Genomic DNA, 14,665 nt, shown 5'->3' with positions numbered 1-14,665 from the left:
AAGAAAACTCAAGAAAAAAGTTTTTAAAAAGTATGCTTCAAATCTGTTTTCAGAATGAAGCAGTTCTTTCACTAGTGATAGCATTTTTCATCATATGGTCTTTATTGAGGTCTTAGATTATTGAATTACTAAGAATAGCTAAGTCATTCAAAGCCAATCATTTTACAATATTTCTGTTACTTTGTTTCTAGTACATAACACTTTAGCTTTCATAAATCTTTCCAGGTTTTTCTGAGAGCATCCTGCTCATCATTTCTTATTGTACAATAATATTCTATTACTATCAGGTGCTAGTTTGTTTAGCAATTTCCCAACTGATGGGCATTCCTTTAATTTCCAAATCTTTGCCACCAGAAAAGAGCTGTTATAAATATTTTTGTATATATATAGGTTCATTTCCTTTTTGTTCTTCATCTTTTTGGGGATAAGCACCTCGGTCAAAGGGTATGCATGCTTAATATTGATATATATAGTCTTTTGGGCATAGTTCCAAACTGTTCTTTAGAATGCATAAGGGGCTGAAACTCTGAATAGGTACACTTGAATCAGACAACCAAGCACTTAAGGCTAATTACCTGTTGGACAATAACTCTATTAGCATGTTTGGAATTTCTCTTCTCACAGTTAATGCTAGCTTAATGCTTAGGGTTAAGAGAATTGTAAGGAGGCATTAGGGGATGGAGTGAGAAGAGTCAAAGTCCCTTTGGAAGTGGATGAAGAGAAGGGAGGTTGTGGAGAGCTTGTGGCAGTCTTGTCCATCCCCTTCACTTCTCCCCCTAAAGACCAAGGACTTTTGCTTATCCTGACTCTGGCTGATTCTGAGGCCTCCAAGAGGCTAACCCAGACTTCATAAGAATGGTTGAATCAAGTTACAACTTTACCAATAGTGCATTGTCTCATTTTCCCCCATATTCTCTCCAAATTTTTCATTTTCTTTTTCTGTCCCCCTAATGCTATGAGGTAGTCCCTCAGAATTTTTTAAATTTGCATTTCTTCAATCAATAATGAGTTAGAATATTTTTAATATGGCTTTGATGATTTCATCCGAAAACTTCACATTTTTGATCATTTATCAATTGGGGAATGGCTCTTCTGTTATTCATTTCTCTATATCTTTGAGAAACGAGGGCTTTATCAGAAAAGCTTGCTTACATTTTTTTCATAGTATTTCCTCCTATCAATTGGTAAAATGGCACTTATTTTTATAAATTTGACTCAGTTCTCTATATGTCTGAGAAATAAGGACTTTATCAGAAAATCTTGCTTCCATTTTTTCCATAATATTTTGTTCCATCCTATTCCCCACCTCTGTTTATTCTATTCTCTCTCTCTCCTTTTACCCTGTACCTTCTCAAACCTGTTTTGCTTCTAACTACCCTCCCCTATCTGTCACCCTTCCCCTTTTTATTATCTTCCCTTTCTACTTTTCTATAGGATAAAATAGATTTCTACACTCAAGTAGATATGTTATTTCTTTGAACTAATTCTGATGAGAGCAAGATTTACTCATTCCCTCTCTCCTGCCCCATCTTCTCCTCCTTTGTAAAAGCTATTCCTTATTTCTTTCATGTGAGATAATTTGTTTTATTCTTCCTTTCCCTTTCCCTTTCTCTCAGTGCATTCCTGTCATACTTAATTTAATCTTTTAAAGATATCATCTCTTTACATTCAACTCATACCTATGCCTTCTGACTATGAAAAAATTCTCATGAGTCATAAATATTATCTTCCCATGTAGGAATAGTTAAGAGTTTAACTTATTAACTCTCTTATGGTTTCTTTTTCCTCTTTACTTTTTCATGATTCTTGTTTAAGTCTTGTATTTGATAGTCAAATGTCCTATTCAGCTCTGGTCTTTTCATCAAGAATGATTGAAAGTCCTTTATTCCATTCAAAATCCATTTTTCCCCTTGACTTTGCTGGGTAGATGATTCTTGGTTATAATCTCAACTCCTTTGCTCTCTGAAGTATCATATTACAAGTCCTATAATGTAGAAGCTGCCAAATCTTGTGTTGTTCTGACTATGACTCCATAATACTTGATTTGTTTCTTTCTGCCTGTTCAAGAGTGAATTAGTGGATTCTTTCAATTTCTATTTTATCCTCCAATTCTAAAATATCAGAGCAGTTTTAATTTTTTTTTTTTTTGCAATTGCTTGGAAAAATGATGTCTTGGCTCTCTCTCTTTCATAGCTTTCATATAATGCAATGATTTTTAAATTTCCTCTCCTGGATTCATTTTTCAGGTCAGTTATTTTTCCATTGAAATAGTAAACATTTCTTTGATTTTTAAATTTTTTTTTGTTTTATCTTTTTTTGTTATTTCTCATAAAGTCATTAGCTTCCATTTCCTCAATTCTAATTTGTAAGGAATTATTTTCTTCAGTAAGCTTTTGTATCAATTTTCCTATTTGTCTAGTACTATATTTTAAGGAGTTCTTTCCCCTAGTGAATTTTTGTGCCTCTTTTTTTTTTTTCCCTATTTAGCCAATTCTACTTTTCAATGGTTTCTTCATCTCATTGAGTTTTTTTTTTTGATTGTTATTCTTTGTGTTTTTAAAACCTGCCCCCCCCATTTGATCTAGTTTGTTTTTTAAGTGTTCTTTTCTTCAGTATTTTTGAGTTGTTGACTCTTTCCCCCCCATGATTTTCTTGCACTATTCTTACTTCTTTTCTTGGTTTTTTCCTCTGCCTCTCTTGATTTTCCAAGTTCTTTTTAAGTCCTTCCATGGCCTGAAACCAATTCATTTTTTTTTCTTTGAGGCATTGGATGTAGGAGCTGTGACTTTGTTATCTTCTTCTGAGTATGTGTTTTGGTCTTGTCACCATAGTAGGTTTCTATGATCATAATATTTTTCTGTTGTTTGCTCATTTTTCCAGTCTTTTTCTTGACTTTTAACTCATTCTTAAAGTGGGGTTCTGCTTCCAGTGTGGAAACACTATTTCAAATTTCAGGGATTTTAAACAGATGTTTTAGAGATCCTTCTAGAAACTGTAATTTTAAAATTCTTTCCAAGTGTTATGATCTAGGAAGGGACGTTTACTACTCTCTTGGACTGTGTTCTGCTCTTTGAGTGATCGTAAGCACTCTTTTCTGCCTTGGCACTATGAGGAAGGTTCCCTACTTTACTATGTCTTCACAAATTCTGGGGTGCTAGTGCTTTTCTGATCAGTTTTTTGACTCCCCCCCATCTTTAACTATCTGTGGGCTGAGAGTTCCAGAAGTAGTTGCTGCCACTACAGATCCAGTGGATTCCAGTCTACTTCTGGTTTGCTGAGGCTGGGCTCTGCTCTCACTCTGGAATGGCAGATCTTTATTACTGACCTTCTAAGTTGTCTTTGGCTAGGAAATAATTTTACCTTATTCTTTTGTGAATTCTGCTACTTTAGAAATTGTATTATGACATTATTTAAATGTGTTCAGAGGGATTTTGGGAAAAACTCAGTCATTGCTGACTTTTTCTCTGCCTTGAAAAGATAACTAAATCATAAGCTCATATTTCAGTCAGTTAAAATAATTTGTCAATTGTTCCTTTTTCTTGTTACTGAAACTTTTGCTTCCTTTTCATTTCCTTTATCATTCATCATCCAAATTGTTTTGCAAATAACAGTTTTCCCCTCATCTTGGCATAGTAAAAAGAGAAAGATTCAGAATTGGAATCAGAGGGCCTAGATTCAAATCCTAGAATCATTATTTACTATTGATGGGAGTGTGAACAATTAACAACTTGTGTATTATCAGCTTTTTCATATGAAAAAAACGAGGGGGCTCAACTATGTAAGTTCTAAGATCCTTTTGAACTCTAAATCTGTGATATTAAACATTAAGCTTCATATAGGTTGAACATGCTTTACTAACTTCTTCCCTCACAAAAAATCTCAAAAATGATGCTTTTTTTCTTGTACAAAGAATAAATTCCAAATACCTTGATGTTATATTCAAGATCCTTCACAATTTGGCTCTCACCCCACAATTATTTCCTTTCATTAATCCACCTTTCAATCAAACTATTCATACTACTGTTCTCTGAAAAAGAATATGAATAGACGTCTACTTTAACCTTTATTAGATTAATTATTTTTTCCCTAATAGCCTCCCAATATTGTTTCCTATCTTTCCTTCAAAACCCATCTGAATTGACACCTTCTTAAGAAAGTCTTCTTGACTATTCCAGCCCATAGTATTTTTTTGTTTTTCTGACACTTATAAGACATACCTTCTATATCATCCATTAGCTTTTAGACTTTACTGCATTGTATTATTTACCTTAACTTATCTTTTTTCCATTTCAGTAACAGGATCCTAAGATGACTGAGGATAAGGACTCTAGAGCATACTTTTAAAAATATTCTTAATATCTAATATAACTTATTTTGTATAGATGTTTGTTGGTATTAGCTACACTGCTGGGGGCTCGAAACTTTGAAATCTTCTGTTATTCATTGAAATGAATAAAAATATTCCCAAACTAATATGTTTTAGTGTTCACCGACACTTCTGTAATAGGCAATAAATATAAAGACATAAGCCAATTTAAAAATGCAATATTTGGCTTTACACAGTCAGCTTTTATCAACAACATTTTTTATGAGGTAAATCCCTTTTGACCTCCTGCTTTGATGAGAATTCTCATTATCCCATCACACGGAAGAGTATGTACTTCTTGGGTGAACATCATCTACAGAGTTTTCTGCTTAGTATGAAAAATGAAATTAACTACTGCCTATTACATCATTTCTTTTCATAACTATATCACTTTTTTCCGTGTTCAACCTATTAATGAGTAATCTCGTTCTTTTATAATTTTCTTGGCACATTGCTAATTCACCATTCTGAAAATTTTTCCTTTCTATTAACATGCTTTATTTTCTAGGTTAAGGGAGGAAAAATGATACAACTGTAAAAAAATTTCCTGTTTTGTACTTTCAAGGATGAATTTTACAATCTAGAATATAGAATCTAATCAAGTATATGTAGTTGTGCCATCTGTTATATTTTTCAAGAATAGGATCGAGATTCTAAAATCAGCTTTTACTAATTTCTGGCATAAAAGTTAGTTGTATTTAAAAATAAATTCACTGAATCTGGGTGCACAGATATGAAATATGCCAATAATCCATGATTTTATAGCTATGGTGTTGGCAATATAAAATGGATTCAAATGGATTTTAAATCTAGACTTTGCTTTGTATATACTTGGTCAAGTCACTTGAATTCTCTAGGTCTAAACATCCATACCTAAAGGATATATTCTAGCACTAAATCTATGACCCAATAGTTCTTAAGGTCTTTTCAGATACACAGATATAGCTTTTCATCTTTAATGACTTATTTGAGTTCAAGGAAACAAAATGTAATAAAACAAAACAAAATGTCACAAATGTCTCCATTATTAGGAGTGGAATTTGAAATTAGCCTTTGAAGATTCCAAGTCCAGCTCTGTACCTACTTAACTACAACATAGGCTTCTCATGACCTATGGCATATGAACAAAAGGAATAAGCACAAAAGGTAGTTGGCTATACAAATCAATTTATCATCTTCAAGGGAATGAGGGAAAGGAAGGGAATCAAGCATTTAAAAAAATACACAAAAATGTTTCATGGCTTGGTGACTGTATAATGTTACAACAAAATGTTGCAAAAGTAGCAACACCCCCATCTCCATTCCCAAATGTTATGTGACCCCGGGATAAAAATATTGGAGAACAAGGAAGAGAAAAGTACAAAATGGGATCCCATGAATGATGATTAATAATAGCAGTGATGATGATGATGATAGCTAACATCTAAATAGAACTTTATTATTTGCAAAGCAGTTCATATTTCATCTCATTAGATATCACAATTTTGTGAGGTAGGTAATATTTCCCCCACTTTCCAGATAAGGCAACTGTATTGCAGGAAGGAAAGCCCACATGGACCAGCTTCTACAATTATGAGAATAGCATAGTTCTATTACCCAGAAATCAAATGCAAAATTGCAAGCTGAAATAAATATAAAAATAATAAAACTCCATCAAGTCAGGAATTCATCATAACTTTCTGTGTAATAAGATTCCTCTCTCAAGCCTTCTATACCCAGAGATAGATCTGTGGGAATTGAATGTGGACCACAACATAACATTCTCACTCTTTTTGTTATTGTTTGCTTGTATTTTGTTTTCTTAGTCATTTTCTTTTCTTTTTGATTTGATTTTTCTTATGCAGCAAGAGAATTATATAAATATGTTTACACATATTGGATTTAACATATATTTTAACATGTATAATATATATTGGATTGCTTGCCATCTAGGGTAGGGGATGAGGAGAAGGAGGGAAAATCTGAAACACAAGGCAATACAAAGGTCAATGTTGAAAAATTATTAGTTCATATTTTGAAAAAAAAAAAGCTTTAAAAAAAGATTCCTCTTTCCATGTGTGTTCTTTTTGTTAATTTTATAAAACTTTCTCATTTCTTTAACAAGAATGTCATTAAGCAAAAATTATTACAATGAATCACCAACAAGAAAATACATTGGAACATAGATAATGAGCTAAAAGGAACATACAAAACCATCTTAAAGATAAAGGAACTAAAGCCAAAGAAGTAAGAGAAAGTGTTATTAATTATGGGTGCAATCTTGGCATTTTCCCTGTCTTATTTCACTATTTCCAACTCAGCCTTTGAAGGACATTACTGACCTCTGCCCAAAATTTATTCCATCTGGATCATCTAATCTAAGGTCAATTCCTGCTCATTGGGGTCCTCTCAAACAAGTTAGGTGGAGGTAGATAGTTTGTCTAGACTGCCCAAGACTAGGGGTGGTCTGGGTATATAAATAGTCCTTTTGCCCAAGAGTGACATAATGTAACTCTCTCTTGGTCCCTCATTGGAATAAGCCCATTTCTCACTGTAGTATTCATGCTCTTATTAATTGGTAATCAATTGAAGTTGATTGCCATCCTCAAGAACACCCATTCTTCTAAGTGAATAGGATAAACTGAGTGAAGACCTCTCATGGAAATGTGGCCTTGATCTATGCCCTAATTGTGACTTGAGATTCTGCAATAACAAGCTATAGCTTGTTGCTGCAAGTGTTTGATTATCTTAAATAAACAAACATTTCCCTTCTGCCCCCTCTCCCTACTCCTTGATTTGCATTTAAGTACTTAATGCAAAGAGTTTCTTATTTACTAGTATTCTTTTGTTTTAGGGATAGATACAGGGGATAAGCCTGGACACCCTCAGACAATGGGAGCAAAGGTTGGGGGAATGTGGGGACTTTGGTTAGGGTCTGTATAACTTTGTGTTTTGTATAGTGCACTTTGCACTTTACTGACTGATACCTTGTCTGTTAGGAGTTGCCCTTTCTGGAGAGATCATAATAAATCCTTTCTGCCTTTTTTTTTTTTTTTTTTTTTTTTTTTACCTTGAGAATCTCTGATTTTAATTTGGGTTTGGGTCATAGCTGTCCTACACAGGAGGGCATGAACAAGATAAAATGAGATCTTTCAAGACAGTTGTGAAAATCGAGTAAGGCTTCATCTATTTCAAAGTTTGAGTAGGCCTGAAGGACTTTAAGGTCAAGGGCATACTTAAGTCCCCTTCTTGTTATCCTCCCTATTTCAGCCAAATATGGGCAACTATGTACTTGTTGGCCAAGTTCAATTTCTTGGGTAGTTCCCGCGTTTAGAATGTAAGATCCTCAGCCAATAAGGATGAGGGTCAGTGGTGGGAGGGGGAATTTGCGTTAGGGATAAAAGCGCCGACCCTACTCCCTACGGTGCTTCCTCCCTTCGACTGTCTGCTCGATGGTGGGATGCCCGATTCTTGCAAGAACGTAAATAAACTTTGCTTTGCTTCTAGAGATCTATCCAGCTGTTTTATTAATGGTTTCTGACCCACACAGGCATATAAACTGTGAGCCCACCATCATGAGGGGTCTTTGCCATTCAAGAGTGTCATTAACCTTTTTTATTAATAAAATTAACATTATTAATAAAATGATTAATTACCCTGAAACTGTTTCCCTTGAACTTTTGAAACATCACAGTAGGCAGAATAATTTGCTTAAGGTCATTTAGATAATATCAGAAATAGGATAGAATTTCACTTAATCCATATTCCTTATTTTATAGATGTAAAAAACATGAGTTTTGAGTAGTTACAACACACAACTGCTTTGCTTTCCAGAGTCAGATGTCAAGTGAAGGCATTGGTGGGGTATATTAGTTCTAAAAACAAGAAACAATTCAACCCAGTAGGGAAAAGTAAATGTAGCTTAGAGTAAATATCTTACCGGTAAAAACCTGGAGGCACCTGCTGTACTAAGAAATTCTTCTCCAGGTTTTGGAGAATGTCATTCAGCATCCTGACTCGAACAGGGGCTCTCTCCTCGGGATCATTAGCAGGGCGCATCTCATCTGACTGGAACAATTCTGCACTGTCCCTCAGGCGGGAAGCCATCTCCAGCAGCTGGAACATGTGGGCATGGTCACCTGGTGAAAGATAAATAGGTGTTTCAGAGGGATAATGCCGACATTTCTCAAAGAACAAAACCTATATGTTAAACTCAATAGCCTCTTAGACAAGATAACCAAGGGAGGCCGACAGAGGATGGAAAAAAGAGAAACTAATGGAATGCAACGGAAGAATTGGCTTTGGGAGCTCCCACTGGATGTGTATTTGAAAAAAAAAAAACCTCAGGGCAGGATGCTTATTTACATGCTGACTCTGAAATCATATTGAAACACAAAGTCTACAAATCCATTGCAGTCTTCCTGTCTAAGCCCAAACTCTTCAGATCAATTCTGGATTTTCTCTTCCAGTCATGCAAATTTTTCTGGCAGCAACTCATGCTCAAGGTGTCATTCCTCTAGCGGAGGACCTATGAAATTTGTTTTTTTGCAAACTATGAAGCATGTACTTTTACTCCTTATTAGTCCTTAGAGCCAGAATGTCATGAGCAGTGTGGAAATTTCATGGAAAAAAAAAAAAAAAAAAAAACAATGTGTCTGGTACACAATAATGAGCTTGCATGCCCTGCTTTCTTGAAATGGATTTGGGACTGTCATTCAATTATGCTAAAGTGTTTGAATACTGTGCAAACACTTCTAGGAAAAATTCACAAAGAAGTTTTTCTCACATAGCCCAGGGATTTTTTTTTCAAGTACTGGGAAAACGACATTTTTTAGTGTGGGAAATTAGCAAAATCAAGATCTTTTGAAAAACACCACCATATTGGAAGAGTTTTAATGTAGTTTCCCCTAGGAAAGCATACCATCAGAAGATCAAGCCAGGCAGTGATATAAAGCAGGAATAAGGATGATATACTGGGAACTAGAGAGAAAATCTCAGAGAGAAGAGCTGGGAGACAGCAGGTATAGTTGCTAGCCTCAAGCTCAGTGAGGGCAAATGTGTGACCTTGGCTGTGTCCTTTAGCTAGTTTCCTGTTCCCTTCTGAATTTTCACTATTACTACCTCCAGGTGAGGATCATTCTCCCCGCCCCAGCCTTGTTCTTTGTTTCTACTCCTAAATTGAAGAATATTTGCTGGAAAAAGTAACAGAAGCATTCAGCCTTAGCCTGTCTTCTGTGTAACTTTCACTGCTGCCTCCCATCCCTGGAATGCTCTACCTTCTTATTCTCTCAATTAAGGGTTTATGAAGTGCTTATTATGTGCCTATGGGGAGAAAAAGACAAAAATGAAATAGTCCTTGTCCTTTGTTAAAATTCCTAATTCATTAAAAAATAATTCAGCTAATAACAAGAATTTATATGATAATTGTGTGGTATATTTAAAAGGAATAGTTGTATGTGGTAACTTTGTAGTTTCATGTGGAATCAACTTTTTTTTTTTTACTATGTTATGGGAATGCTTATTTTATTACATAAATTAAAAAAACAAAAATTGAGTTCAAATGTCATCTCCGACATTAGGCATTTTTGGGGATTCCCTCAGTCTTTAGTGTCTTTTCTTCAATTAAGAAAAAAAATTGTTTGTTTTATACTTAATTATCTGTTTCCACGTTCTCCCTTTGTGTATTTCCATAGAGCCTAGGGCAGTGTTTGGTACATAGTAAAATATATATAAAACCATTATGATTGGTTGCTTAGGTTATTCTCCTGACTCATTTCTGCCCCTTAGATATTAGTTTTTTCCAAGCTTCTCCTCAAGTACTCCTCCCTAATTAAAACCTTTCCTGCATACTTATTCCCTTTTCCACTGTGCACACCCCATTCCTCCCAAAATTAAGTTGTAGCTACTTCTCTAGATGTATTCCATCTCTCAACAGAATGTAAACTCCTTGATATTTTACATTTTGTATCCTCAATGACTAATGCAGTTTTTTGAACATAGTAGGCATTTAATAAATGCTGCACTGGATATAATTGAAAATATGTTTTCTGAACCACTCAGCAATCCAGTTCTTGTTTTGTTTTATTTTAAATCGTGACTCTTAGCACATTGCTCAATTTGTCTTAACCTCTGGACTCCACGCCAAAGCTGCCCTATCTCTATAACCTCTATCCAACATATCAAATCTGTTTTCTCTGCCTCAGAGAATGAGAGAGAAAAAGCACTTCTTCTCCTCTTCCAAAGAGATGGTTGCCTTTGGGTGTTGAAAAGAACATACACGATTAGATTTGGTTAATATGATGTGGTCTAACTGTACAGACATTGCTCTCTTTATTATTTTTTTTTTTTAGTCTTTGCCATGGGGGATTGGTAGTGGATAGGGAAGAAGTATATTTGGGAATAAGGGTAATGTAAAACAAAAGACATCAATTAAAGTTTGACAAAAATATGTAATGTTATGTCCTGAATAAAATTATTATATGCCCCCCCCCCTTTTCCCTTGCCATTAGGACTGGAAAAATTGAGCCAGAAAAGAAGCCTGAAATATCATTGCGTCATAAAACTCTAAGTGCCTTATCTCAATCCTGGTTGGGATAATTCTCCCTCCTTTTGAGTGTTGTCCCTCACCTCGATGTCATCTGCCCTCAACCTTCTTATCTTGACTCTTCTATCAGGTCTAAGTTAAAGTCCTTTCCTAGAATTATGATTTGTTCACACACATAGTGTCTTCATCCCCTTTATCTGCCTTTTTTGTATACTCAGGGTATATATATTCTATTTAGTTGAAGAAAAAAAATATAAAAGGACTCTGCTTCAGTCACTCAGGGTTGGATGATTTTTGAACATAAGTTCCATTTGACTGGCTAGCCTAAACTCTCTACATTAAAAAGATAAAAAAAAACTAATCTCTATCTTGCCTCAGTTTCCCTGGCATTACAATAAGAGTTCAGATTTGATTTTGCCATGTTTAGAATATCAGTGTAGTTGCTCCTCTCCTTCCCCAACCAAATATGAACTATACCTCTATTAAATGAGGAAAAATGTAAAAAAGAGAGAAAAAATTTAGCAAGCCAAATTTGAAAATCATCTCTTTAAATGTGAGCTCTCAAGGAAAAGATAAACATGGTGTTTGAATGGTGAGAGATATCAATTTATCATAAACACTGAAAATCGACATTGACAGCATAAAAATTAATTGAAAATGCCAACCTGACTTATCCTGACACATTTCAGGAGGCAGTTAGTTAGATGCATCTTCTTTTAAGTGAGCAATCATCTACTTTGTTTTTATTTCAGAGGAGAATGCCAAATAAAGGCGTTCTTTCACCAGGTGTTTACTGAGCATCTATCATCACCACCAATAAATATTTATTGAATGCCATTCTCTCTTCTTATCTCCTTTGCTGGAATGAATGATAATAGTATTATAGGTTGAGAGAAAAGGAGAGAAGGACAGAGAGAGAGAGAGTGAGAGTGTGTGTGTGTGAGAGAGAGAAAGAGAGAGAGAAAGAGAGAGAGAGAAAAGAAGAGGATACATGAGAGATAAAGGAGAGAGAGTGAGAAAATGAGAAAGAGTTAAACAGGACTAGCCAACACATCAACCAAGTCTGATAATATTTTTAATGTTCTATGCCCAAAGTAGATAGAGCAAATATTACAAATATTTTATAGGTAAAGAAATTCAGGCTCAGGAAAATTGTGTCCTACCTGTTTTCTCTCTACTGCCATTCCTACAACCAATTTCTAGGAAGTTATTGAAAAACTAGAACAAAGAATCCAAAGTAGGTGCTATATACTAGATCAGGAACACTAGAATTGAGAATTAGAGAAAAGGAAGGAAAGCAGACATAAAAGTATTCAATGTGCTTCGACTACATTGGATTCTAGGAAAGTGGACCATTTGGATTTTTGAAAAATGTGGTCTAGATAGGCGTCTTCAAAAAGGTGTGCTGGATTAAAATTATTGTAGTCATTTGTTCCCTAAAAAATCTTTGGGGGCATAGTCAATGATTTTTTCTGAGGTCTCTGGAGTGTAGAAGTAATTCTTGGCCTTTTACAAGATTCTGATGATTCTTAGCATAGTGAAATAGAAAGATCTCTGGGTTTATAATCCAAAGACTAGAGTTAACTCTTGTTCTAACACTGTGTGACCTTGGATTCAGTCATGGTTATCTCTACTCCTTGACTTTGTCATTTGAAAAAGCAAAACCTAAAAAGCCCATTAGAGAGAATGCCATCAGTTACTGTGTTGTGAACACCTTATTGTCAGGCTTCAAGAAAAGGCTGCATGAACAATTGCTGGGCAAATCATTTAACTTATCTCTGTTACAAGCTAGAACTCTGAACTTGAAACAAAGGATTGTTACAAGGTGCTAAGTCAGTGGAATTGATAGAGACAATAGTTATCTAATTTAGCATAGTTCAGTATGATTGATTTAATCCTACAAAGAGATGTTATGGGCCAGAACTTGAAACAAGGTACTAAGTGGAATTGAGGAGACAATGGGTAAATCTAGTTTAGTATTGATTTAATCCTACAAAAAATAATGGTTTCCTAGTGATATAATGATTGGTTTGTACTCAATGTGGAGCATATAAGATAGAAGCTCTCAGGGCCAGAAAAGACAAGGGCACTAGAAGTTCTTCATTCCATCATCCACCTTTGTGGTGCTGGAGGCTGAAGTACAAACCTTTGGAGTCGGGGAGATTCAGAAGTCATAGAAGGCAGGCAGGAGCTCAAGCTCTTAGAACCAAGGAGAGAGATAGACCTCCAGAAAAACTGGCCGAGTCCCAAGTGAAGAACACAAGATTTTGAAGGAAACAATAAAGGATTTGGACTTTAATGCCTGACTCCACTTGTGGTGATTATTGAACTGAAATGAAGGGTGCTCCCAGAGACCCCAGGAAAACCTCAACAAAGAACATTACATTTTAGAAAGAACATTACACCTCAGGTTCCTCATCTATAATATGGGAATAATAATAATAATACCCACTTCATAGGGTTGTCATGAGGCTCAAATGAGAGAGCATTTGTGAATTATACTGCAAATCTTAAAGTGTTATAGTAATAATAATAACAATGATAGTTTTGTTATCATAATAATCATCACCATTATAATCATCATCATCACCATCATCACTGTCACTATCATTATCATCATCATTATTGCCATCATCATCATCATCATCAACAACAATAAAACCAATAATCATCTAGCTTCCTTCCCTTCAAGACTTGGCTCATATTCTGACTTCTATAGGAGTTTTATCCTAATTCCTTCAGTTGTTAGGGATCTTCTCTCACAAATAACTTTGTTTTGCTTTATGTCTGCTAGTACACACAAGTTGTTCCATCTAATAGAATATAACCTTGAGGGTGGTTGGGATAGTGTTCCTTGTTGTTAGCACTTAGCATAGAATCTAGCATTTAGTATCCTCTTAATAAATGCTTTATGGATTTAAATGGAGTAAGCAGTTCCTTTTTCTTCCACTTCTGATGGCTTTTGGTTTCTTTCTTTCTTTCTTTTTTTTTTTTTTTTTGTCTTTTTTTTTTCTTTTTGAGGCCCACTCAATTTCATTTTAAATCAAGAGTGAAATATACTGGTCATACTTTAAACTAGATGTGTTTTTTTGGGGGGAGGATTTCTTTTTTATATCAAAAAATAGACTCACTCTTGAATAATATTTCACGGAGCCTATTCATCTAGAAATGAGCTTATCACAGTTTTAAAGGCGCTAACAATCGCATAACCACTGCTTCGGCTCCAATGATTCATACTGACAAGAGAACGTGTGATTTATATTCTTCCCAAATAGGGTAGTTAAAAGTCACCCAGCAGGTGATTTGAAAGAAGGTGGGGAAAGGATGTTACTTAATATCATCTTAAAAATGCTTCACGGCACCACTTGACAGAAAAAAAGAAATCGCCAGTGTTGGTAGAGTCAAGGGAAACAAGGGCTCTTTATTATCCTGCATTTTCTCTTCTTTCTGCTGTTCTTTTAGGTGTGAATCATAATGAATCATCTCAATGAGGCATTTAGAGATGGTAAATAAACAATAAATGCAGGTAGAGAAAAGAAACAGGATTGTGAAATCTCTTGATCCTTGTTATTGGAAAAAATGTGGTTTAACATGGCATAGATCCATGGATAGTTCTACCCAAAAGACTTTCAATCCTTGGAGTTAAAATAGCTACCCAGAAAGACTTTCAGAGTGCCCAAAAGATGGTCTTGATATGGCACAAGGTGGTAGTAACCTAATTCATAGGTTGACATGTCCTCTGGACAGTGATGTTTGGAACATGAGTTGGTGGACTA

At 35.0% G+C, this 14,665-nt stretch overlaps 1 protein-coding gene across 1 annotated transcript in view; it reads right to left on the bottom strand.

Moving 5' to 3' along the window:
* Nucleotides 1-14,665, bottom strand: part of NAALADL2 (N-acetylated alpha-linked acidic dipeptidase like 2) — a 979,587-nt gene that overhangs the window by 49,950 nt on the left and 914,972 nt on the right. Inside the window, exon 13 of the mRNA XM_051983192.1 lies at nt 8,286-8,484. Coding sequence (XP_051839152.1) covers nt 8,286-8,484 — 199 coding nt within the window. The remainder of the gene's footprint in view (nt 1-8,285; nt 8,485-14,665) is intronic.

Source organism: Antechinus flavipes, chromosome 3 (assembly GCF_016432865.1).
Source record: "Antechinus flavipes isolate AdamAnt ecotype Samford, QLD, Australia chromosome 3, AdamAnt_v2, whole genome shotgun sequence".
In the NCBI taxonomy this organism is placed as follows: Eukaryota; Metazoa; Chordata; class Mammalia; order Dasyuromorphia; family Dasyuridae; genus Antechinus; species Antechinus flavipes.
This window is presented reverse-complemented; position numbering and strand designations above follow the sequence as displayed.